The following is a 25,767-nucleotide window of genomic DNA, read 5'->3' on the forward strand; positions in this document are numbered from 1 at the left end:
TACCCCCTGGAGCAGATCTACGCCCCCCATTTTTCCCCAGGGATTTGCCAGGGCTGCTCCTGGGATGGCGAGGCTGAGGGTTTCTCCGCCGGGAAGTTGTGGGGTGGGGGTGCAGAGGTGTGTGGGATTTGGGAGTTGGGAAGTGGGTGGGAGCCGGGGTGGTTCATGCACAGGAGGAGCTCTGAGTGTCCCCGGGGTTGTTTCCAGCCCCCAGGGTGACACAGACCCTCCAGCCCCTCGTTCCCTCCTGCCCCCTTTGCTCCCCTCTGAGCTGTCGGGAATTGGGTTGTCCGACCCCCGGAGATTCCCTGGGGTGTGCTGGTGGCCCTCAGGGTTTAACAAGTGGCCCGTGGGCAGCGAGGTGGGTGCTCACGGGTGACCCCAAGCCATGGGGGCACACAGCTCCCAGCGTGGGACGGATCCACCCTGTTTTCCCCCGGGAACAGCGCGGATCAAACCCGGCTCTCCCCGGCCGCTGTTCCAATAAGGGGTGTTGACGTCTCCTGGCAGGTTGTCAGGACGTCCCTGCAGCCACCAAAGGCTGGTGTCACCGCCCTCCCTGAGCCTCCTGCCAAGGCAGGGGGACGGGCGGTGCTGCTGCCGCTTCCTCCGGCCGGGAGCCGTTAGGATGGGAAGTGGTTTTGGGGATTTGGGAGCTGTTTCACAAGCGAGGGAGGGCACGGGGCACGGCCGCCCTCCAGCAGGCCAGGACTTGCAGCCAGGCTCTGTGATGATGAAAGAGGGTGATTTGCCTACTCCAGGGGTTCCTGGCCTGCTCCCAGTGCTGTCTGACATCCCATGTTCCCTCTTTTCTGGCCGTTCCTTCCCTCCCTCACCCCAACAGGGGCTCTGGGATCCCCACGAGTTTTCTCCCCCCCCCCCCAGCATTGCTTCTTCCCCTTCCTCTGCTCTCCATCCCTTCTTGGAGACAGTTGCTTAGAAACAGACTCCTCGTTCTTTGATGTTTTAATTCTTTTTTTATTTTTTTAAATGGGGGAGAGCAGTGGGGGTAAAAGGAGATGGCAGGACGGGACGTGCTGGGGAGCAGAGTGGGGAGGAGGGCCCAGGAAACAGCTACCACTGAGGGAAAGGTCTAAAACAAGCAAACCCAGCATTTCTCCCCCTTTAGGAGACGTGCAGCCCTCCCAGACCCCACACCATGCTCTGTTGGGGGTGCTGGCTGCAGCCAGCCCCAGGAGTCAGTCCCTGGAGGGTCCCATTTTCCCCCTTCTCTCTGACCAGCAGCGCCCAGGCACCCCCCCCCCACCCACAGCAGCTCCCTGGGTGCGATGTGAGAACCAATTCCCTGGGGGGAAGCTGCTTGGAGGGTTATTTTCCTTTCCTGCTGAAGAGCCCAGGCTGGTTGGCAACGTTAATCCGCCTGTTTTTTTGCGCTGCTCTCCATGGCAAGAGAAGCAGGAGAAAAGGGAAACAGAGAAGCCACAGGATGCACCGTTATAAGAGGAACTTTCCCCAAATAGAAGCTTTTCACAGCTTTTTCACGAGGCGTCAGCAGCTCTTAATACTGTATGAAACTGTGAATGCTGCATGAGGCAGCCGGGCCGGGGGGAGCCTGTCAGTGCTCCAGGCTGCAGCTGCAGCCTCTCCCAGAGTGTGGGGCCGGCCCTGCACCCCAAAACCTGGCTGGGATGTCGGGAAGAGGCAGCTGGGGGAGCAGCCTCAGCTGTGATTCCACCTCAGCAGCGTTTCCTGCACCCCTCAGGGTGCTAAATCCAATACATCCCAGCTGGAGGGTGCAGAAATCCTGCACACACGGACCAGGACCTTGGGTTTTGCCCTGACCTGGTTTTTAGCTGCGAAAGATCCGTCTGGAGAGCCCCAAATGTTCATTAGCTCAGCGCTGGGGCGAGGGGAGGCTGCGCTTGTGTAATAAGTCTCATTTTACAGCAGTACACGGCTCCTTCTGGGTTTAAATATTTATAAGCTGAGCGCTGAGTCCCTGAAGTTGTGCAGTTGGTGTCGATGGCAGGGTGAGCTGTCACCCGAGGAGGATCAGGTGGCTGATTCCAGGGCTGGGAGACGGGATCCAGGTGGGCAGCTGGGCCACAGGATGTGCAGGCAGTGAATTGCCAGAGCACCCCAATCTCCTGGCTCGGGGACAGACCCTTCTGCTCTGTCAGAACAGGGGATGAAAGGTGCAAAAATGTTCTTTTTGCTTGTTTTAGACCTTTCCTTCTGGTTTTGTGGGCTCTCCTCCCTGGCCTGCTCCCCACCAGTGTGTTGGCACATCCCAGTGGTGCAGGGTCCCTTTGTCCCCACTGTTCCCCCATCAAGGTTGGGGTTTGCCATTTTTGCAAAGATTTCTCCTTCTTCCTGGCTCCTAGTGGATATCAAGCCCACAAACCCCATTTTTTTTTGAGCTGGCACCTCCCTCCCTGGCTGCTGCTGGGGCTGGGGAGCCCACAAAGATGCCTCTGGCAGGAGATCCCAGGAAGAAAAACTGCAGACTTGGGGTTTTCAGAGCAGCAAAATGGAGGAGTGACCCTTATTGCTCTTCCTGGTGAATCCATGGAAGGACCCAGTGCCGTGGTGTGTCCGTGGAACCCACTTCCCAGCGGGAGCCAGGCATGGGTTGGCTTTGCCAGGAGCAGAGCCCAGGCTGGACTCTGCTCCAGCCTGACGTGTGCAGGCACTGCTGAGCCAGTGACAGGGGAAGGAGGGACAGCCCTGCTGCCCTGCCTGGATCCAGAGCTCCCGGGAGGGGAGCCTTGGGCAAACCAAACATGCTGGTCCGCTGGCCACCCCGGGAGCCAGGCACTGCCCGGGGTGTCTGTGCCCACAGGGAAGGCTCTTAGCCCAAGGGTAAGGTGCTTGGAGCAGGGCTGGGAACTGGGGGACCCCTGGAGTGCCCCAGGGCTGAGGGGAAGTTGTCACTGTGGAACCTGCAGAGCAGGGCCGGGGCTGTGTGTGTGCCTGTTGCACGGATCTGGTTATTCAGATCTGTTTGTTCAGACTGCTCTGCACGGCGAAGGGGGTGGCACGAGGAGGGCAGACCTGGCAGCGAGACACAGGGACAGTGGGAAGAGGAGGGACAGCTCTGTCCCCACACTGGGACACTTCTTGGCCAGCCCAGGTGGCCCGGCAGGACTTGCCTTCCCAAAGGCTCCCTGTCCCCAAGGTCACAGGGTGACAACGTGCAGAGGGACGGGGTGGCTTTGGGGTCTGAGTCCGTGTTTGGGGTGTTTTTACAGAGCCCTTCTGCCCTCTCCCTTCAGAGTCTGCCAAGAGAAAGAGATGGAAAGCCAAGGGAAAGGCAGCCCCGCCGGGAAGATGACTGCCATGGCTCACAGCCTGTAAGTACCCTCCTCCCCCGAGCTGCCTCCTCCAGCCCCCTCATTCCAGCACTTTTCCTCCAGCCACTTTCTCCAGGGGACTTTGCTCTTTGCTCCCCTCTGACACACTTCACTGTGATGCCTCTTTCTCCCACGGATAAGGTGGAAAACTCGCAGCAGAGCTTAGGGCAGAGCCAGGCAAAGGCATGATCCTGGGGGGGGGAGGGCTTTGGGAACGTGTGGTCTGGGGCTGCTGGAGTGTATTGGGGTGTCTCCCCACTCCAAACCCCCTTTTGCAGCGAGGGGTGCATTGCCTTGGTCTGTCTCAGCCCTTCAGGCCTTTGCAAGGTGAATAACACTGAGCTCAGCTTGAGTTGGGGGTCAGGGAGGGGGGCCCTGGTGGGGGCAGGGCCGGGAAATCTCCAGCGATTGCAGAGCATTTTCTGGCTGCTCCAAGGAGCAAACGGGTTTGGATTTGGATTCCTGCATCCTGACCCTCAGCAAGGTTGGGCAGGGGCCTGGCAGCACCCGGGAGGGGTGGAAACGCCCCTGGCATTAAACTAGAGAGTCATAAAGTTTACTGGGGAGGGCACGGCTGGAGCAATGTCCGCTCATGGCTCAGGGACCTGGGGAGCTTCTTCATTCCTCGCTGGGGAGCAGGACAGGGGGGCAGGAGGACGCTGGGGGGTGAAAAGGGATGCTTGGTGCCAGCGGTGTGAGCTCCCCGGGGTGACCCCCAGCGCTCGGCCCTCGGGTTTGGAGCTCTTTGCCTGGGGGGGAGGGTGATTACGGAGCTGGACAGATGGGAGTCCCTGGGGACGACTGCAAGAGGCTTAAATCAGAGAGAGAGATGGGAGCAGGGAGAAAACGGCCTTTTAATCACAGCCCTGCCAGAGACAGCAGTGCTGAGGGAGGGGAGATCCCACCTGGCAGCTGTGCCATGCCATGGGCAGCTGTGCCATGCCATGCCATGCCATGCCATGCCATGCCGTGGGCTTGCTTGATGCAGCAAGTCAGCTGAGACTCTTGTTTCTCCTCCCACGGAGCAGGGGGGCTGTGAGCAGCACCCACGTGCTCCACAGATGCTCCCCAGCCCCTTCTTCCCCTGCCTGGTGCCCTCCCCGGTGCCTCCAGCCACCGGCTCTCTCTTCCCGGGAAAAGGGGCCGGCTGGAGCTGCGCAGCTCGGAGCGTTTCGACTGCAAGTGACAATCGTGCTTTTGTTTTGCCTGGCCAATCGTGCTTTTGTTTTGCCTGGCCGGGAGGGGGGCAGGCGGCAATTTGGCTGCCCTGAAAGCTGCCGGGAACCCTTTCTGCCACAATTAAGCACCTGCTACAAAGAGAGCAAATAAGCCAAATCATGCGGCTGGCAAACAAGCTCTACGTGTTCCTTCCCCCGTGACCCACTCCAAGAAGCAGAGAGAGAGCTCCGGGCTGCGGCTCTGGCTGCTCGCAGCTCCCGTTGCAGGGAGGGGGGGGATTAAATAGTTCTGCGTGGAGCCAAAAAAGCTCCTCCGCCCGCTCGCGGTTCCCGGCGTGGGCACGGAGGCAGCGCCGCGAAGCTGCCGGTGCCCGGCTCAAAAGCCTCAAGGGCTTCTCCCTCCCTAAATTAGCGGCTCCATCTCCTTCTGCTATGGAGAGGCAGATCCCCGTCCTGCGCGTTAGGTGAGGCGGGGGGCGCTGGCCGGGCTGGGGAGGGGGGGAAGGTGCGGGGCGAGGGCAGCGCTGCGCTTTGACTCCCGCTTTGACGCGGCGTTGCATCAGTGCCGGCCCGGCTGAGCCGAGCGGGGAAGGAAGGGCTCAGGCCGCTCCTGGGCTGGGGGGGCCGAGCCTAGCCCGGCTCAGCGGAGCGGAGAAGGCAGGCGAAAGGCTTCGGGAGAGGATGGCGAGGATCACATGATGCGGATATTACAGGGTCAGAGCAGCGGGGCCGGAGCGAGCGGCGCTTTCCCGGCAGCCGCGCTACGAGGATGACTCGGAGTTTTTTTTCTTTATGCCCCTGCGGGGTTCAGATTTAGGGAGGAGGAGGGGGGGGTGCCCCCAGGGTGAGGAGGGGGCTGCAGTAAGCGCTGCGGAGTAGGATAAAAAGGCAGGAGTGCAGCGCGTGGCCTGTGCTTGGAGAGCGTGGATGGATGGAGCAGCTTTGCTCCCCCCTCCCACCCCGGGAGAACCGGGTTTTGGGGGCGCTCTGAGGGGTTGTCAGGGGTCTCCTCTGGCGCAGCCCCATCCTCAGCCGGGCTCTTGGCCTGCGAGCACCACCAGCACCGCACATGGCCCAGCTGGGAGCTGACAGCCCTGTGCACCCCCCGTGAAACGTGGGGAGGGGGCAGGAGGGGCTGCACCCCTTCCCCGGATCGGGATTGGGGGGTGAGGGGAGGGAAGGATGCAGAGGAAGGGTGGAGGGGAGATGCAGGGGGGGATGAGGGTGTCACCCCCCCCGTATGGATGTCGAAGATGATGGAGGGCAGGGTGGGAGGGGTAAGGGCACGGTGGGGGTCTCATGCACGGTGGGAGAAGAGAGAAATCCATGCTGTGCGGGACTGGGGGGGGCAGGATTGCGGGCCAGGACAGAGGGTTAGGAGCAGGATGAGAGTCCCATGGAAGTCAGGATTAGGGGGGGCACGACGGAGCCCCCTGCGAGGGAGGGTAGGGCAGGATGGGGGTCCCATGGAAGTCAGGATTTGGGGGGGGGAGGCATGACAGAACCCCCTGCCGAGGGACGGTGGGGCAGGATGGGGGTCCTAAGCGCGGCAGGACGCGCCCTCACCCCCCGGGACACCCCCCCAATGTCTCTCTCAGCCAATGGGCGGTGTCGGGGGGGGGGTCTGGGGCGGGGCTCCGGCGCGGCCGCTTGTTTTTTGTGAATGAAAGGCGGGGCGGCCGCGACTGCAGCGCGCAGGGCAGCGCGCAGCGCTCCGCGCAGCAGGGCCGGGATCCGCGCAGGGGGGATCCGCGCAGCGCAGCGGGCCGCGGATGCGGAGATCGGGGCGGCCCAGCCGCCGCCATGGGCCCCCGCGCCCCCGGCCCTGAGCCGCGCAGCGCGGCCCCGAGCCGTGCCCAGCCGAGCCGCGCAACCTGCGCCATGGCCGTGTCCGGAGGGGCGAGCCCGGCCCCGGCCCCTGGGAGCCGCCGCTTCGTCTGTGTTGGTGTAAGTACCGGGGGGGAGGAAAAACCACCCCAAGCGCTTCCGCCCCGCGTCCCCCGCTCCGCCTCCGCGCATCCTGCCCGGCCCGGCCCGGTGCGGGCGCGGGGGGCAGCGAGGGCCCGGCCTCTTCGCCCTGCACCCGCCGCCGCCTGGCAGTGCCTCGCACCCGGTCCGGGCTCTCCGTGCACCCCCGAGACCCTTTGAGATGCCCCGCATTCGCTCCCGGTGCTTCCCGTCCCCCTTGCGATGCCCCGCTCCCGTTCCCGATGCTCTCCAGCCCCCTTGCAATGCCCCGCACCCCCGATCCGGGTGCTCCGAGCACCCCTGAGCCCCCTCGCAATGCCCCGCACCCCCGGCCTGGCTCTTCCCCAGCCCCCTTGCAATGCCCCACACCCGCGATCCGGCCGCTCCCCCGGCCCTTTCCAAAGCCCCGCACCCCGTTCCCGGTTCTCCCCGACCCCTTTGCAATGTCCCGCACCCCTTCCCGCTGCTCCCCGGCCCCTTCCACGGCCCCGCTCCCCCACTCCCGGTGCCCCCCGCCCGCCGCATCCCCCGGCCCCGGCCGTGCTGCAGCCCCGCTCGGGGCCCCGCTCCCGCACCGCCTCCCGCACCGCCTCCCGCCGCGGCCTCCACAGCCCCGGCTGCCTCCGGGCCCCGTTTCTCCCGCACCCCGCGGCTGCCGGGGGGTTCACGGGAGGTGCCGCGTTGTTTTTGAGCGTCGCTGCCGTTTTGGGGCAGTTCCCCCCCGCCCCGTTTGGGGGGTTCTCCTGCCCTGGCGAGGTGCGGGATGGAGGATTTTTAGCCGGGGAGTTGCTAAGCGACGGCTCCCGGGGTGATGGTGCAGTTGCCTTGGCAACCACAGGCTGGGAGCCTGGAAGGAGCAGTTTTGGGGTTCTCCTTGGGGGAGGGTGGGTGTGAATGGGGTGTCTGTGGTTTGGGGGGGGGGCTGCGGTGGGCAGGGAGAGCAGGGCTGGGGGGCTGCTGGCCAGAGCAGCCCTGCTCCCCAGGGAAGAGCTTTTCCTTCAGGGCAAACTCCGATGTCTTGGCATGTCAGGTTATTTCTTGCTTTCCGGTGGGTTTTGGAGCCGTCCTTGGAAGAGAGGGGATGGTGGGGAAGGTGGGGAGGGGGATACAGCTGAAATTGCCCCTGTGAAAGCCTCAGCCCCTCCTGGGGTGGTTTGGTGGGTGGGGGGCTGTGAGCCCTCCCCGTGGGGCCCACAGGGCACCCCACTGTGTTTGTGCTTTCCTGAGAACCCACATTTTGTGCCCTTTGCTGTCCCACCATCCCCCTCCTCATCTCAGGCACTGATCCCATCAGGATTTAGCCCCTAATTCCCGTGGGGCACCAGACTTTCCCAGCAGGCTCCCAAGTCCCCTGTGCTCGGCTGAGGGGGGGGGCCAAGCTCCCCATCCGAACTGCCAACCGCGGCTGTCATTCCATGTGCCTTCCCCCACCATCCAAATGAGCTCAGCCGACTTGGGAGCACGGCTGGGCCTAAAAATAACCACGGTGAAGCTCCCTGAGCACTGACAACCCCCCCACACCCTGGAGATCTCCTGGATCTCCTGGTCCTGCAGAGCAAAGCTGATCCCCGGGAGCAGCAGTGGAGGGCGATGTGTGAGATGGAAACGGATTTTGAGGGGCTGCCAGGGAAGGGGACCACCTGCCCTGGTTCCTTTCCGCATGCAGAGCCCAAGGAGGCTGCTGTTTCTGGTTTTCAGCGCCCTCCGGGATGCATTCCCTGCATCCCAGAGGATGGAGGGGGACGTGGAATGCAGTGACAACTAGTCAGAGAAGTTTTGCCCGGGGACCAGCGCCCGGTGTCGAAGCGCTGGCACCCAAAGCAACCTGGATTTGTGCCACCTGCCTTTGCCTGCACCTGCCCACGGGGCTCGTGGCTCAATCCCGCGCGGTGCCGAGCCCTCTCCCGTGCCGCTGGTGCGTCCAGGTGTGCCCGGGAGGGAGGGAGGAGGAGCACGGAGGGAGGTGCTAACATTGGGAAGTCCTTGCCGGGCTGGGGAGCTGCGGCCCTGGTCCCGCGTGCAGGGCTCGGTTGCCACGGTTACCGGGTATTTTCGCTCACTGCGCTGGTGGTTTATTATAGAAGCTCAGGAGGCTGGTGCCAGGAGGGAGCGACAAGGGGGAAGAGATCTGCAGCTTTGGGAAGTTCAGAGCGATTGGGATGCGGGGCTTTTTTAGTCCGTCTCCCCCTTCCCTCGACCTCCTCGCCGCTTTTCCCTCCTGGAAATCTTGTCAAACCCTGCTGTGATGAGTTAATCCTGCCTGGTTTGGACTCTGAGGTGTGGTCAGGCAAAGGATGGTACACCTGGGTACACCTGGGTGCTTCACACCATCCTCACAGCACCCGTGGCACCATCCTCCCTCTCGGGGAGTGTTGGGGCCACACTTGCTCCTGGAAGCCCTCCCAGTCCCGGTGGCTGCTGAGCCTCTGGGAAACAGGAGAAGTTTCTTCTCTGCTGTTCTTAGCTGGGAGCAAATATCTGCTCTGGGAATGGGGTGGGGAAAGAGGGGCAGGTCATTGTGCTCCCCCGAGACTGGCAGGGGAGAGACTGGCAGTGCCCGCGCGTGCACTCGCTCGGGCAGATCTGGAAGCTTCGCCTGCGAACGCTGGAGAAGGAGAAAAGGAAAAGGAGGGAGGGAGTTAAAAAAAAAAAAAAGAAGGCTCATCTCACATGAACAAGCATGAGCCGGAGAGCAGGAGGGAGGAGGGCGGAATGAAGCGCAGGGCATGTGTCTGACGGCACAGCAACGCACGCTGCCACGAGAACATGAAATTTTAAAGGGGACTGGCGGGGAGCGTGAGCCAGGGAGGGCTGGGCAGCTGCTGCAGAGCTTCTCTGGGCTGCGAGGGAGCGAGAGCATCCCTCTGTCCCCCTCTGGCATCCTGACCCGTCTGCAGACAGCCCTCCCGGCTTGGCCTGGGTGTATCCGCCAACCCCCCCCTCCCTGTTCCCCCTGCAGGTCCCAATTAATGGATTCTGACATGGATTATGAGAGGCCAAACGTAGAAACTATCAAGTGCGTCGTGGTCGGGGACAACGCGGTGGGCAAGACCCGGCTCATCTGCGCCCGCGCCTGCAACGCCACGCTGACCCAGTACCAGCTCCTCGCCACCCACGTGCCCACGGTGTGGGCCATCGACCAGTACCGCGTCTGCCAGGAGGTGAGGGCTGCTCACGGATACCCCCTGGGAACCCCGAGGAGGTGGAGCCGCGTCCTCCCCGCCGGGGAGGTGGGAATCGCTCCCCCGTGCCCTGCTCGAGGACTCGGGAGCTGGACGGTGTCTCTGTTCCCGCAGGTGCTGGAGCGCTCCCGGGATGTGGTAGACGATGTCAGCGTGTCCTTGCGGCTCTGGGACACCTTTGGTGACCACCACAAGGACAGGCGCTTTGCCTACGGCAGGTAGGGAGGGGGCAGAGCCTCGGTGCAGGGAGGGAGGGCAGAGCCGAGGCACCGAGAGCTGGACCTTGACCCCGCTCCCCTCGCAGGTCCGACGTCGTGGTTCTGTGCTTCTCCATTGCCAACCCCAACTCCCTGCACCACGTGAAGACCATGTGGTACCCGGAGATCAAGCACTTCTGCCCCCGCGCGCCCGTCATCCTGGTGGGCTGCCAGCTCGACCTGCGCTACGCCGACCTGGAGGCCGTCAACCGGGCGCGGCGGCCCTTGGCCAGGTGGGACCCCGGGGCCCTGGAGGTGTCCTTGCCTGCCCAACGCTGTCCCCTTGCCCGAAGGGTTCGTCATCTCCCCTCTCTTTTTCAGGCCGATCAAACCTAACGAGATCCTGCCCCCGGAGAAGGGGAGGGAGGTCGCCAAGGAGCTGGGGATCCCCTACTACGAGACGAGCGTGGTGGCCCAGTTTGGCGTCAAGGACGTCTTTGACAACGCCATCCGCGCCGCCCTCATCTCCCGCCGCCACCTGCAGTTCTGGAAGTCCCACCTCCGCAACGTGCAGAGGCCTCTTCTCCAAGCCCCCTTCCTGCCCCCCAAGCCCCCTCCGCCCATCATCATCGTCCCGGACCCCCCCTCCAACAACGAGGAGCGTCCAGCCCACCTCTTAGAGGACCCCCTGTGCGCGGACGTCATCCTGGTGCTGCAAGAGAAGATCAAAATCTACGCACACAAGATCTACCTCTCCACCTCCTCCTCCAAGTTCTACGACCTGTTCCTCATGGACCTGAGCGAGGAGGACCAGCAGGGCGCCGCGGGGCACGGCTTCGGGGTGGCCGTCACCGCGGCCGCCGAGCGGATGCTGCACCAGGAGGAGAGGCACCACGGGCGGGATTTCCTCCTCAGGGCCGCCAGCTTCGATATCTGCGAGAGCACCGAGGAGGCCGGATCTGGCCAGCGCAAACCGTGCCTTAGAGCCTCCACCAGTGACGGGATCCTGCGGGGCAACCGCTACGAGAACGGGGAGCGCGGGCTGCGGCGGGGCAGGAACCTCTCCTCGTGGAGCCGGGCTTTCACCAGCATCCAGGAGGAGATGGCCGAAGACCCGCTGACCTACAAGTCCAAGCTGATGGTGGTGGTGAAGATGGACGCTTCCATCCAGCCGGGCCCCTTCCGGGCCGTGCTGAAGTACCTGTACACGGGGGAGCTGGATGAGAACGAGCGGGACCTCATGCACATCGCTCACATCGCCGAGCTGCTGGAGGTCTTCGACCTCCGGATGATGGTGGCCAACATCCTCAACAACGAGGCGTTCATGAACCAGGAGATCACCAAAGCCTTCCACGTCCGGAGGACCAACCGGGTGAAGGAATGCCTGGCCAAGGGGACTTTCTCGGGTACGACTCCAGGGGCCCGGGAGCAGCCCCCCCTGTTCCCTGGGAGGGGGGTCTGAGGGGTGGATGGGGGGCTCGGAGCTCCTGGGTTTGGCCGTGCAGTGGAGGGTTAGCAGGTGTTCGCTCGCCTTTCCCAGGATTTCTGGTCACACTTTGCTTTTCTGGAACTTTTATTGCTGCTTTTTTTCCCAAGAAAGTGAGTGTAAGGGCCCTTCCCCAGGGTTTCCTGCTCCCCAGCCCGTCCAGCAGCTCCGTTTATTTACGGAAGAGCAGCAGAAGCGACTTCCTTCCCTCCCAGCTCGGATTTTTCACAGGGTCATCTGATTTATCGGGAGCGAGTGCCCTTAGTAGGATTTCCCCAGCTTTCCACTGAGCACCAGCACGAGGTGACATCCCAGGGGGATGTGAATGTCCCAGCCTCCCTCTGGCTGGATTTGTTTCTTGAACATGGATCCTGATGTGATCAAGCTGTCACTGTGAGGGGACAGATGTGTCCTGGCCCGTGGCACACCCCTGGGAGAAGCTGTGGAGAGCAGAGTAGGGGGGGCAGGAGATCCCCAGCGTCCTTCCCAGTTCTCCAAGGACTCAAACTTGGGCGAGACAAGTTTGCTTCCTTGGTTTGCCCTTTGCTTTCAAATGTGTTGTGGAATGACCTGGGAAAATCCCTCGGAATAGCCGGAGCACTGCTGAGGCCCTTCCCTGAGCTCCTCTGAGCTGGTGGGGGATGCTGGAAAAAAGAGAGAGATTTTTAAAGGGAAAATATAGGAAATGCCAGACTCTGTCCCCTTCCTGGTGCGAGATACTTTGTGGCAGGGGGTGGCTGAGCCCCAGGGGATGGAGACAGCCCCGGTAGCATCCCTGTGCTTGTCCCCAGATGTCACCTTCGTGCTGGATGACGGTGCTATCAGTGCCCACAAGCCCCTGCTCATCTCCAGCTGCGACTGGATGGCCGCGATGTTCGGTGGCCCCTTCGTGGAGAGCTCCACCAACGAGGTGAGGATGAGGAGGGGTCCCGGGGCTGTCCCGGGAGAAGGGTGGGCACGGCCATGAGGTGGCAACGCGTGTGTGTGTCCCGCAGGTGGCACTTCCTCACACCAGCAAGAGCTGCATGCGGGCGGTGCTGGAGTACCTGTACACGGGGCAGTTCAGCTCCAGCCCCGACCTCGACGACATGAAGCTCATCATCCTCGCCAACCGCCTCTGCCTGCCGCACCTGGTGGCTCTCACAGGTGAGCCCGGGGGGCTGCAGCAGGGCTGTCCCCAGGCTGGGTGGGTGTCCCCCCGCCCCGGCCTCCCCGTGACCCCCTGTGTCCCCCCACAGAGCAGTACACGGTCACCGGCTTGATGGAGGCGGCCCAGATGATGGTGGACATCGATGGGGACGTGCTCGTGTTCCTGGAGCTGGCTCAGGTAGGACAGGGAGGCACAAGGTGCTGGATGGTGACACTCAGAGGGGTCTGGCGGCTCCGGGGGGTGGGTGATGCTGCCCTGGCAGAGGGGACAAGCAGGTCTTGGGTGTCCATGGAGAAATGGGGTGAATCCCTCCTGCTGGTCCGTGCCTGGGGGGCTCTGACGTGGGGCTCCATCCCTTGCAGTTCCACTGCGCCTACCAACTCGCCGACTGGTGCCTCCATCACATCTGCACCAACTACAACAACGTCTGCCGCAAGTTCCCCCGGGACATGAAGGCCATGTCGGGAGGTGAGTGGGAGCCAGGGTGGGATGACAGGGTGGGGGGGGGGGTCCTGGTGGTCCTGGCACCGCCCTCACCCCCCTCTCCCCTCTGTCTCCCTGCAGAGAACCAGGAGTACTTCGAGAAGCACCGCTGGCCGCCGGTGTGGTACCTGAAGGAGGAGGATCACTACCAGCGGGCGAAGAAGGAGCGGGAGAAGGAAGACTACCTCCACCTCAAACGGCAGCCCAAGAGGCGGTGGCTCTTCTGGAACGCCTCCTCCTCCCCTTCTTCCTCTCCTTCATCGTCAGCAGCCACAGCCTCCTCTTCGTCCTCCTCCTCCTCCTCCTCGGCTGTGGTTTGAAAGCCCGTCCTTGCCCTGGCTCCAGCATCCCTGGGAGGAGACGGGGAGGAGGAGGAGGAAGCAGGGGGTGACCTGCCCCAGCGCCAGGCGTGCAGCGGACGCCACGGGCCGAAGCCCCAGAGGAGATGGTGGCCACAGGGGTCTGTCCCTGTGGTGGGGGGCTCAGGGCCAGCCCCTGGTGCTCCTGCAGCCCTGCTCTCCCCGCGCCACGGTGCCAGCACTGCAGGACTGGCAGAGCCCGAGCAGCAGGAGAAACTCATGTTTACAGGAGCACGAGGGCTGTGTTGTGGTTTTATTTTGGATTTGATTTTTTTTTTTTGGTACGTTTGTTTGTTTGGAACATCAGCAGCATGAGGAAGAAGAAGAAGGAGAAACGCATCCTGCTTCCACTTTGATTTGTAACCAGAAGCTGTGGGATATGGTTTGTGTGTCTGATGGCACCTGGAGCCACTGTGGGGGTCCTGCCACCCCCTTTGACTCACAGCAGGGTCAGGCACAGTGCAGGGGACCCTGGTCCCCAAATGCCTCCAGGCACTGCAGCGTATTCCCCTACCAGTGGGGTCTGTCCCTAATTCAGGGCGTGGAGGGGACCGGAGTCCTCTCCTCCCCATTCTTAACTTTTTGTTTAAAAAGAAAACTTAAAGCAAAAAAACCCAACCCGATCCCAAACCCACTCCCCCAACCTGCCACACCAGAAACCAACCCCAGGCCCTTGGCTTGGGCTTTTAGCCTGGAAGGCTCCATTGTAATAAATGGTATTTTCAAAGCCCAGCGTGGTCCCTGTGTGTTTGGGAGGGAGCGCCTGGACACAGCACGTCCTTGTGCCCTGCTTGGGGGGACACCATCACCCCCCTTCCAGCGCTCCCGGGGTGGACAGGGACAGGGAAGCACTGCAGGATCCATCCATCCATCCATCAAAACCCCTTGTACAAGGAGAGGTGGCTTTCCCGTCAGACTAACTCTGCATGTCCCACCTGTGTCCCTGCAGGTCCACAGCCCCAGGGCTCTGCAGGGCTGCCAGGCAGGCCAGGAAGGACCCAAACCTCTGCTCGCCCTCCCCAGCTGGGATGGGGAAGAGCCCATCCCTGGCAGAGGCTGCAGCCAGAGGGAGCACATAGGGATGCTCCCGGTGCGTCCCCTCCCACCCTTGCTCCTCTTCCCAGCTGGCCTCACAGAGCACCTTGGAGCCTCTCATTCCTCATGCTCGCCCTCGGCCATGGATGCAGGAGCGAGGTGGCAGCTCCAGCGAGCTCACCCTGGGTGTTCTCCCCCTCTGCAGCCCCAACGAGCAGGTAGGACCACGAGTTTCTTTCCCTTTCCTCTGCGGGCGCTCCCCGGTCCCGTGTGCCTCCCCCAGGCCAGGCCCCGAGCCCCCGTGTCCCAGCCCTCCATCCTGCACGTGCCTGGCTCTGCAGGAGCTCCCTGCCCAGGTTTGCATGCTCGGGAGGCACGAGGGGCTGCCCGGGACAGGACTTTTTGGTCCTGGTAGGGCCCCCCCAGAGCTCCTGCTTTTCGCACCCGCCCCAGCGCTACCGATAAACCCCAACTGCAGTGCGGGGGCTGGTGGGCAGCCCCAGGGGCTTTTTGGGGGCCAGCAGAGCCCCTCTTCTCACTTAAGCACTGCATGGATTTGCCACACAGCTACTGCAGCACACAGAGCCCTGGCTGGGTGGAGCCGGAGCAGCTCCGGCCCCGGGTCAGCGTCGCGTGGCCCCCCCTTGGCCCCGGGGTCCCACCCCCTGCTCGAGGGACAGATTTCACCCTCCTGTTCTTGCAGGGAGCAGAGAGCACAGGACTCATGGTGTAGGGGTTAAGGCAGAGGCCAGGTTGGCTGCTGAGGGCTTTTTCCCCCGGCAGAAGCATCGCTGGTGGGGACCGTTCCCAGTGGGATGCATGAATTCCATGGGCTGGGTCCTTGGCACCTCAGGGAGCAGCTGCTGAGCATCTGGTCCAGCTCCTTTGGTGCCCACTGAAACCCTGGCAGAGCACGGGGTGTGTGTGGGGGGGAAATAAAACCAGACAAGAAATCAGGAGGATTTTTTTTTTTTTTAAAAAAAAGTTAATTCTTCCTTCATAAAGAGAAATGTAAAAACTGGAAAATAAAGCAAACTGGCTGGGCCAGAGCTCTGTATAAAACACACACAACCATGCATACCAAAATACCAATATTTTTATATTAACTTTTAAGTTAACATATGTAAACAATTGCTAAATAAATACATAAATACACAAGTCCTGCTTGCATCCACGTGGTTTGTTCGGTTGTACTGAGTGGGGGAGAAGTGGTGGGAGCAGGAGGGGCAAGTGCTTGGCAGCAAAGGGTAGCCCTGGGCTGCTCCCACCACACTGGGGAAGGTCCTGGTGGACTGGGCTGTACTGGGGTGGCAGCTCAAGTAATCCAGTAGTTTTTCCAGCAAAGTTGTCCCTGAGCTATGCGTGAGAGGGAAAGTGTTTGAGAAGCAACCCCTGCAGCTGGGGGAGGGATGGCAGGTGCTTGTGGTCACTCTCAGACCTTCAGTGCATTCACCTTTCAACGCTGGCTGGAGACACAGGGACTGCAAAGCCACCCCACAGCCGAGGGAACGGAACTAAACTGTCATCAGCAGGTCCAGGGAGGTGATTTTCCCCCTCTACTCAGCTCTGGTGAGACCCCACCTGCAGCTCTGGGGCCTCCAACATCGGAAGGACGTGGAGCTGCTGGAGTGAGTCCAGAGGAGGCCACGGAGATGCTCCGAGGGCTGGAGCCCCTCTGCTCTGGAGCCAGGCTGGGAGAGCTGGGGGGGTTCACCTGGAGAAGAGAAGGATCCAGGGAGACCTGAGAGCCCCTTCCAGGGCCTGAAGGGGCTCCAGGAGAGCTGGAGAGGGACTTTGGACAAGAGCCTGGAGTGACAGGACATGAGAATGGCTTCAAACTGAAGGAGGGTCAAATTAGATTGGATATTAGGAAGAACCTTTTTCAAATGAGGACGTGGTTAAACACTGGCACAGGATGCCCAGAAAGGCGGTGGTTGCCCCATCCCTAGAAACATTCAAGGCCAAGGCTAGACAGGGCTTGGAGCCACCTGATCCAGTGGAATATGTCCCTTCTCGTGGCAGGGGGGTTGGACTAGATGATCCCTGCACTGTCCCTTTTCTTAAGCAACCCCAGTGATCATAGTGCAAATAAATCGTTCCCACTCTCCCCTCAAAGTCCACTTTTCAAGCTGGAACAGCAAGCAGAACCACTAATGTAACTTAAAAAAACTTAAAGTAACTTAAAAAAAACAACTTAGCAGCAACTAACCAGTGAATGACCAAGTGAAACCAAGAGAGCACTTGGCATCTGTAAGGAAGCACCACCATGGAGCCTGCAGCTGCAACAGCTGCAAAAATAGCACCACGAAGTTCGTACTTCACTCCTGGTTCAGCCGAGCTCCACAACGGCAGAGCTATAAACACCTAAAATTCATATGTCCTGGGAGGTAGTTCACAGCTTCGGGTCACGGAACGGAGGCACAGGACCCGCCCTGCTCTTCGGCTCCTTCGGATTTAAATAATCCCTTCCTGATGATCTCGGAGGAGATGTCGTCTGCGACCCCACGGAGGTCGAGCTGGTCCAGGGTCTCCAGCAGCACGTTCACAGAGGCTTTGGAACCTTCTCTCTCCAGCCACTTGTTGAGCATTTCATAGAAGGCGTCCTGTGACCGGTCAAAGGGCAGATCGTTCTCCAGCATATTGAGGCTTCGGCCGAATTTCTTCCAGTAGATGAATTTCATTCCAGCAAAGATGTAAAAAGTGCTTCGCAGCGCTGGAGGGGGAAGGGGAAAGCTCAGAGAACGGGGCAGAGCATGGGCAGCTGGGTCAGAAATCTCACCCCCTCTGCCCCCCCAGCACATCTGTTGGGCCCCAACACTTACCCTGAATGGGTTCTTTCCCTGTCTGTGGAACCAGATCCCTCCTGGGTCTCGGCCTGGGAGAAGGGGCAATCGGCAGCATCTCCTGGAATGGCAATGTCTATAGCACCCACCAAGCCCCGGCACAAACACTGTCCCTGAGCCCCCCAGTGCGGGGACTGGAGACCCCTCTCCCTCTCTCCAGGGGCTGTTGGGGCAGGACACCACCCTCCACCCCCAGGACATCATGGATTCCTAGCTCTGGGATGGCAGCAGGCCACGAGCAGGGAGAGCTGCCTCATGGTTCCCAGCCAGGGAGAGAAGAGCTGTTTGCTCAGCAGCATTAAACCCACAGAGGACTCTGGCAGTCGACTGCAACGAGCAGGATTTGCAGTCCTAAACCCAGAACAAGGACAGAAGACCCCTCTCCACCTCCCTGCAGATACTGTGGCCCAGCCCTGGACTCCCCCCCCAAGCTGATGAGCCTGGGGAAGGCAGAGGGAAGCATCAGAGCTTGGGCAGAGGTCACTCTGTACCTCCGACTCCTCGGCCCTGGGGAGCGGCGGATCCCGGGCGCGCTGCTCGTTGAGGTTGTTGTCCTGTGTCCCCACGTTCCCCCTCCCGCACCAGCTCAGCTTTTGCATCAGGTTGCTTGCATCCTGGGGCAGGAGAGAAGCACAAACCCTGTCGGGTGGTCCCAGCTCCCAGCAGCCCCGCAGGGATGCCGATGGCAGGATCCCCCCTGCCGTGGGCTCAAGGGCATGGCTCGCTTGCTTATCCCGAGCCTGCAGGAGCTCTGGCACAGCACAGCCCTCCCTTCACCTTGAGGTCTTCACTGGCACTCTGGGTGTGCCAGCACCTCTGCCAGGGGGAGGGCTCATGGCACTGCAAGGGGGCTGCAAGCACACAGGGCCCCTCCTGTGCTTGGCCCCTCTACTACATCCCTGCAGGGTGAGACTCACCCCCTGCTCCTCCAGCCTCCCCAGGAGCTGCAGGCCAAGTGGGGAGCAGAGGGCATGGGGGACCTCACCCCAGCCCCACAAACAGAGCCACCACCCCGCTGCCATCCCAGCAGCTCACCTTCAAACTGTAGGACGTCAGGTTTCTCCTCTTCCCTGGAAGATGGAAACAGTGCTGTGATCCCTCTTTGCCCAGGCAGGTCCCTCTTCCCACCCAGCCCACGCCACTGCAGAGCCCCCAGCCCAGGCGAGTGCTCTGGGGGTCCCCTGCACCCAGTGCTCACCTGGGGAACAGCAGCAGTACTTACAGATGAGGAGCACAAGCACGAACAGGAACAGGATCACCACCGGGATGATAATCCAGAGGTCTAAAGCACAAAAACCAGGGGTGTGGGAGCTGTTCCCGCTCCCCTCGGCAGCAGCTCCCACCTCCATCCCTCAGCCCACCTTCCCTCCCCACTCACAGTTGAAGCCGGTGCCCTGGGCAGGACCACACTGGAGATCACTGTAAGGAGTGCAGGGAGACAGCACCACCTGGCCCTCGGGACACCTGGGAAGGGGGGAGACAGGGCAGGCTCAGCAGCTGGAGCCGAGCTGCCGGCACAGACCCCCCCATGACCCCCAACTCACCGGGTCTGGCACTTGTGGCACATCTCGCAGGGGAGCTTCGGGTCGCAGAAGGTGCCCTCCTTGCAGGCACACTCCGTGTTCCTGGTGGCCTGGCAGGGACTCAGCTCCACCTGATCTGTGGGCGACAGCAGACAGGGCTCTGTGCCTGCTCCTCCCCGACAATGACCCCGAGCGCGTCCCAAGCCCCAGGAAGACCAAGTCAGTCCCTGCTGCTGAGGTTTCAGCCTCGCCCTTTCCTGCCCCACTCCTGCCCACACCGAGGGAAAAGCAGTGCCTGGATCGAGCTCCACCAGCAGCCTCCAGTGCCACCTCATCCTCCTGGTCCTTGTGGAGGTCTCGTATCCAAGCTTGGCACAGGGGATGCTGCCCTGGACATAGAGGTAGGTCTGGCACGAGCTGTTACACCAGCTCCAGACCCAGCCTGCTCCCAGCTACCCTCTGGGGACACTGCAGGTGTCCATCAGCCAGCACTGCCCCGATCCCCACCGGCTCGTACCTTCCCTGCACTTCAGACATTCATGGCAGGAGTGGAAGGCGTTTGGGTAATCCATGAATTCCTCGGCCTTGCAGGGCAAACACGTGCTGGAGCCATTTTCTTCTTCACAGGACTTTGCAAGGTGGGTGCCTGCGAGAGGAAGGGCAGCTCTGAGCACACAGGACAGGGAGGACATGTCTGTGCAGAGAGGGGGGTGATTTGCCAGCCAAGAAAGCCAATGGCCTGGATCAAACCCAGTGTGACCAGCAGGAGCAGGGCAGGCAGGGATTGTCCCCCTGTGCTGGCACTGCTGGGGCACCTCGAGGGCTGTGCCCAGTTCTGGGCCTCTCATGGTGAGACACTGAGGGGCTGAAGCGTGTCCAGGGAAGGGGATGGAGCTGGGGAAGGGTCTGGAACAGCAGGAGCAGCTGAGGGAGCTGGGGGGGCTCAGCCTGGAGAAAAGGAGGCTCAGGGGGGACCTTCTGGCTCTGCAAGTCCCTGACAGGAGGGGGGAGCTGCCAGGGAACAAGGGACAGGAGGAGAGGGAACAGCCTCAGGCTGTGCCAGGGGAGGGTCAGGTTGGACATCAGGAGGAATTTCCTCATGGAAAGGGTTATTAAATGTTGGAATGGGCTGCCCAGGGAGGTGGTGGAGGTGTCCAAGGAAGGACTGGCCGTGGCACTCAGTGCTCTGGGCTGGGTGCCAAGGTAGGGATGGGGCACAGGTTGGATTTGATGGTCCAACCTGGACGATTCTGTGATCCTGGCACTGCACTGCCAGCGAAGTTCAGAGGCAAACGAGGAATCAACGAAAGGGAAATGTTCCAGTAATGAGTTCTTAGATCCATGAGAGTGGAGCAGGGGAGAGCTGCCCCTCACAAAAAGCAAGGCCCTGCTGGCTCTGCCAACAGGAACACGGCGAGGCTGCACACGGGGGGATCACTGAGACCATCCTACCTGCGGGACACTGCTGGCAGCGGAGACCTTTCTCTGGCACGTAGTACAACTCTGTCCCTCCCCCACTTGGGTCCAAGGGATCCAAATCATCCCTTCTACTCAGTGCTGCTGCATCAGTTCCAAAAGCAGCTCTCTGTCAAAAAATACAGAACAACCTGGGTTAGAAACTACCCCAAGTCCACGGGGCAGGGGAAGGAAGAGAAGGGCCAGAGCTGCTGTGCCCTGTGCCCAGCTCAGAGCCACCGGGGCCAGTGACCAGATGTGCCCTCGATGCAGGCAAAGGGCACCTCCCCTGCACCAGGGGGGGTATTTCCTTGGCACAGCTTTTGCAGGGGGATTCCCCCGTGCCAGGTTATCAGCAGGGCAAAGCACTCCCTAACGCTTCCTTAGGATAACATCAGACCCCTTTTCCTTCCCCAATTTCTGAGCGCACCAACAGCCCCGAATTGAAGGGAAGGGCAGGGAGGAGGAACAGGTTTGTGGGAGGAAACCGGCCCCGTGTCAAGGCTGGTACGTGGCTCCTGTGCCCACAGGACTGCTCGAGGCTCCCAGGGGACAGCAGGGCCTCGTGTTTCTGCGTTACTATCCCTGTTATCCTGCTGTGGATCAGGAACACAACAGCCGCGTTTCCGCCGGCTCTGCCCGCCCTTTCTGCCGGCTCAGCTCTTCCTGCCCTGGCTGGGTCACTCCAGCTGCAGGAGGACAACCCCTGGCTGGAACAGCCCCTTGGCCCCTCTGCATTTGGGAGGCCTTTAGGGCACCCCAATGTTCCCAATGTGCCCTAATCCTAACCCAAGGGGGACGATGCCCTTGGCCTCTCAGCCAGCACAGAGCTGCTCCCCGGGTATCAGGGTGTATGAACCTGCCCCTGCTCCAGCCTTCACCCCTCCACCTCATAGGGAATGAGGCATCACAACAGTGACAGCCTGGAAGAGGCACTTTTCCCTTCCCCTCTCAAACAGGGAGCACAAAATCCGCCTCTCAAAGCAAATATTTCTCCCGTGAGTCAGAAGTTGCCTGGAAAGGCAGAACAATAGAGACGCCAGTCAGTCCTGTCCTGTCCTCTCACCAGCCCCCACAGCAACAGCTCAGCACAGCTCCGATCCCCCACCTCCACCCCGGACACTTCCCACCCTTGGATGAGGAGAAGGGTGCGTGCCAAGACCAGTCTCAGGTGGTCAGACCCACAAACAGCAGCCCTGAGACCAGCCTGGCCGTGGGGAGCACAGAGCTCCAGCAGCACCACGGCACAGAGCCCCCGAGCCCCAGCCAGCCTGGGAATCCCCTCCATGTCCAGCCTTGGGCTTGGAGGGATCAAATCCACATCCCTCCAACAGCTTCTGGCGCTGTGTCCTAGTCACAGGGGCCAGGAGCAGTTTATCATCACGTGGGTATAACCAAAAGTGTGTGTTCTACACCCTGTCTGTCATTTCTGATGGATGGGTAATAACTTGCAGCAGGGCCAGGGCACACCTGGTACCTCAGGCTACAAGCTGGGTGTTCAAAGAACTCTGCCAGGAGTGTTTCCTTGTCTTCACACTAATGACTCTGCTGTGATAACTCCCCTCCGGGGAGGCATCAGCACCTTCACCCCCAGCCTGAGGGGGCATCTCTGCCACACTGGGCTGGCACAACAGGCAGCTGCAACACCTGGATCACCGAAGATTCCAAAAATATCCTATGGCTCAAGGAGTTAAATCACCCACTGTGGATCTCCCTGCCCTGGGGGAGGTACTGGACATTCCCACCTGAACCTGGGCAGATATAATCTCGGGGTTTTGGGACTTCTGGCACCAGAAGTCCAACAGGATTGCCACTCTCGACCAGACTGTGATCCTTACTCCAACAGCACTGCGACCATCACCTGGACCAACAGGTTTTCCTTTCCTTTTTCTGTGCACCCAGGGGGGCCATGTGGTGCTCAGCACAGGGGTTGACAAGCCCTGTTGTGTTCTTGTCCCAGGGTGCTGGGTTATACATCTGTCTTTGGGGCTTAACACCAGTTTTTCTCTGTATCACTGTATTTATTGTAATCTTTTCAGTAAATTGTAACTCTCGACTTGTGATCTCTCTTGAGTTGGAGTCATTTCTCCCGCCGGTTTCCTTTTCAGCCAGCACACTCTGCTTCTCCTTCCTCCAGCTGGGAGGCTTTGCAAGTTTGTAAAGTGCTTTTTTTTACCCAGTTGAGGAGCTCCAGCCACGAGCAGCTCTCAGGGCTTCACCCACTCCGGTGGGTGGAAGTGAAGGGACAACCTGTCCCACTTCACGCTGTCTCCATGGGGAAAAAAAGCATCTTTTCTTCCCCCCTCGAACTCTGCTGGGCTGTGAGGGTGGTCACAGCAACAAGACAGTGTCATCTGCTGTCTGGAAAGCCCCTTTGGACACGGGATTTCATTGCTTTACATGTAAGAGCAACAAGTGCATGATAAGGTTATCAGCCCCCAGCACCTTGCTGCCCTGACCAACCCATCGGGGAGAAACCAGCCATGGGCAGGACATGACAGAATTCAGGAGAATTCAGTTTTCACCCACAGTAAACAACCCAAGAAAACCACGTTGCCTCGAGGCAGAGGAATCCTCAATATCCCATCCTTCTGGATGATCAAGCCTGGAGAAAAAGCACTGGGAAGCATCAAGCTTTGAACTTTCCCTTCTCCCACCCCTTGTTTTTCTCCTGAAGCGATCCCAGGAAGGAGCTGCACCCTGCAGCAGAGGAGAGACCCCCCGGCTGAACTCCTGACCATCACTGAACATTCACAAAGCATTAACACACAACCCCTGACAGCAGCAAGAGAGGCCCAGGGACAAAAGAGGTGCCAGACACAAGACAGGCCTGGTCCAAGGGCACAGGTTTGAATGAATGAAGGCAGGGATTTCCCCCTGCACTTCCCGCAATGGAATGTGAGCTCCGGGGAACACACACGAGGTGATCCACTCGCTCATCCCTCCTGGACAGCCCGTGGCCAGGGTCCAGCATGATGCAACAGAGGCCACATGGCCACAGTGTCCTATGATCACCCCTCCCGACCAGCTCCCCTCCCCTTTTATTAAAAAAAAATGGGATAAAAAGTTAAAACCCCCAGACTATTCAGAGTGGGCCCTTAGCTGATGGGTTTAGTGAGGCCTGACTTTATGCGGCCAATCTGAATAAACTCTGATAAACAATACAGGGAAGGAACTGGATGATCAGCTGATTCTCTTTAAAAACCTGTTTCGGGCAGTGCTGCTGTCAGTGGGAATAATTCCAGGGCGGGAGCAGCTCCCACGTGCCCGCTGGGCTCCCTCCTTGCAGGGGGATTAAAACTCAGGGCAGGATCCCCCCTGACTCCAGGTGAGAACAGAGTTCAGGTATTTCAACAGCAGCAACGCCCAATCCATATATGGGGAAATCTGATATCCGCAAACGGGATTTTCCATCCTAAAAAACAGCAGTGCCGAGGGTTTGGACATCACTCGGCAAGTTGGAAGAGGCAGCATTCCTGCCCCGGGCAGCCCAGAGCCGCCTGCAGCCGATGAGGAAAACCATCCCGGAATCCCGAGAGCGAACGGCAGACAAGGCTCGGGAGCGCAGCGGTGGAAATCCCCTCTCCTCCCGCTCGGGCAGCCAGCGGTCAAGCCTCCCGCCACCCGGAGCCCACGTGCCCTCCGTGCCCGCTGCCCCGCACGGCTGAAACCACCCTTCTCGTTTCCCCTCCACGCTGCTGCTTCCCCCGCGCCCCCCCGGCCTCGGCCCCGCACCTCCCCTGTGCCCCCTGAACCCGCTCGGGTGACCCCCCCCGGCCCTGCTCCCCTCCTCCGGCCCTGCCCTACCCACGTGAAGCCCCCTGACCCTCCCACCTGCCCAGGTGAGCCCCCCCCGGGCACATCGCCTCGGCCACCCCCCTCTCCCCCCAGCCCCCAGGACCAGGTGAGCCCCCACATCCCCCCCGTTTTCCCCGTAGCCCCCAGCCCAGGTGAGCCCCCCCTGTGCTCCCGCCATGGCCCCTGGGGCAGATTAGCCCCCCCATAGCCCCAACTTCTCCCCAACTCACAGGAGCCGCTACCCCCCGACCCTCCCTCCCCGCACAGTCGCTGCTAAAGAGACCCCTTCCCATATCCGCTGCTCCCCCTCGGGTAAACCCGCACCCTCCCGCTCCCCCCTATTCACACAGTCCCCCCCCCGCTCGGCTAAACCCTCACCCCAGCCCAGGGCAGCCCCCAAACACTTTTCTCCCCCCTCTTTCCCCTCGCTGGACCCCGGCCCAGCCCGGCGCTCCGTGCCCCTCGACGGCGCGGCAAGTCCGGGCATGTCACCACAGCACCGGGCAGCCCCGACGGGGTCCGGCACCCCCCTAACCCCCTCTCCGGGGGATCCCCACGCCCGATCCCCGTCCCCACGTACCGCGAGGAGCAGCAGGAGGAAGAGGCAGAGCCGTCGGGGTGGGCAGAACATCGTGCGCGGTGGGAGCGGAGCGGGATGGATGGGCACGGAGCGGGCACGGAGAGGGCACGGAGCGGGCACGGAACGGGACAGGCTCGGAATAGGCTCAGGAGCGGCTCAGCCAGGCCAGGACGGGGCAACCTCCTCCAACCGCGGTGAGTCAGAGAATCGATGAAACGCGGCCGGGGCAGAGCTTATAAAAACTCGGGGAGGGACGGGGGCGGAGGAGGAGGAAGCGAGTTGCGAGACACTCCCAGCACAGGTTCGCCGGCGAAACCTCCTCGTGACCGTGTCGCGACCGAGTAAACCACAAGCAGGGGACCAGGCTTTGTCAGAAGTCTCTTTCTCAAAACTTTTGGTTTTTTACCGCACTTTATTTTCGCGGTTCGTTCTCTTCAAAATCAGCTTCAAAAATCCTGGTTTAGGTAGGAGCCCTCAGGAACGGTTTTCCCAGGGGTGCTCTGGCTTCTCCATCTTGCATTTTTTCCCCATTACTCAGCATCCTAGAGGGAGCAAAGCCACAATCTCTTACGATCTTCCGGCGGCTCAGGGTGCCAAAACAGGGGAAAGTGGTAAAACCTTTGGACTTTCTGCTGCCACACCAACAACTCGGCTGCTGCACGTTATCGGGGCAGTATGTGAGGGAAAGGATTCCAATGGAAGTCTGATTTTACTGGGATGGTGGAGATGTGCTGGGATGGCTGCTCTGAGTGTTGGAATGGAAGGACACGAGGGCTTCAGGAAGGACTGGCACGGGGGACTTTAGAGCCCCTTCCAGTGCCTGAAGGGGCTCTGAGAGAGCTGGAGAGGGACCTGGGACAAGGGATGGAGTGACAGGACAAGGGGAAGTGGCTTCCCACTACCTGAGGGCAGGGTTGGATGGGACATTGGGAAGGAATTCTTTCCTGTGAGGGTGGTTAAACACTGGCACAGGTTGCCCAGAGAAGCTGTGGCTGCCTCATCCCTGGAAGTGTCCAAGGCCAGGTTGGACAGGGCTTGAAGCAACCTGGGCTAGTGGAAGGTGTCCCTGCCCATGGCAGGGGATGGAACTGGATGAGCTTTAAGGTCCTTTCCAACCCAAACCTTTCTGTGATTCTATAGTCCGAAGTGGATTTAACATTCTCTTGAAATGGGGAGAACTTTTCTTTTTCCTCTGCCTCCATGTGAATGATGTGAA

At 60.9% G+C, this 25,767-nt stretch overlaps 2 protein-coding genes across 4 annotated transcripts; one reads left to right on the top strand and one right to left on the bottom strand.

Moving 5' to 3' along the window:
• The first annotated feature begins 3,240 nt into the window (after positions 1-3,240).
• Positions 3,241-15,510, top strand: RHOBTB2 (Rho related BTB domain containing 2). 2 transcript variants are annotated; one of them, XM_039387051.1, is made up of 10 exons: positions 3,241-3,314; positions 9,420-9,621; positions 9,757-9,860; positions 9,947-10,132; positions 10,221-11,245; positions 12,117-12,235; positions 12,321-12,471; positions 12,564-12,652; positions 12,838-12,943; positions 13,040-13,278. In XM_039387051.1, the coding sequence occupies exons 1-10, from the start codon at positions 3,256-3,258 to the stop codon at positions 13,276-13,278; spliced, it is 2,280 nt and encodes a 759-aa protein (XP_039242985.1). In that variant the 5' UTR covers positions 3,241-3,255. The 2 variants fall into 2 exon arrangements, with proteins under 2 accessions (XP_039242985.1, XP_027569808.2); XM_027714007.2 differs by lacking the exon at positions 3,241-3,314 and adding an exon at positions 6,150-6,439 and having other exon boundaries at positions 13,040-15,510.
• Positions 15,511-16,154: 644 nt separating this feature from the next.
• LOC113984194 (tumor necrosis factor receptor superfamily member 10B) lies at positions 16,155-24,861 on the bottom strand. Of its 2 annotated transcripts, none has more exons than XM_027714011.2 (10): positions 24,552-24,861; positions 20,171-20,303; positions 19,236-19,364; positions 18,740-18,854; positions 18,574-18,659; positions 18,418-18,477; positions 18,231-18,265; positions 17,687-17,809; positions 17,175-17,256; positions 16,155-17,065 (listed from the first exon to the last, which is right to left on the bottom strand). In XM_027714011.2, the coding sequence occupies exons 1-10, from the start codon at positions 24,600-24,602 to the stop codon at positions 16,758-16,760; spliced, it is 1,122 nt and encodes a 373-aa protein (XP_027569812.1). In that variant the 5' UTR covers positions 24,603-24,861; the 3' UTR covers positions 16,155-16,757. The 2 variants fall into 2 exon arrangements, with proteins under 2 accessions (XP_027569812.1, XP_027569811.1); XM_027714010.2 differs by having other exon boundaries at positions 18,394-18,477.
• Positions 24,862-25,767: the final 906 nt, after the last annotated feature.

This window comes from Pipra filicauda, unplaced genomic scaffold (genome assembly GCF_003945595.2).
Source record: "Pipra filicauda isolate LSUMZ 115617 unplaced genomic scaffold, ASM394559v2 scaffold527_size357992_pilon, whole genome shotgun sequence".
In the NCBI taxonomy this organism is placed as follows: Eukaryota; Metazoa; Chordata; class Aves; order Passeriformes; family Pipridae; genus Pipra; species Pipra filicauda.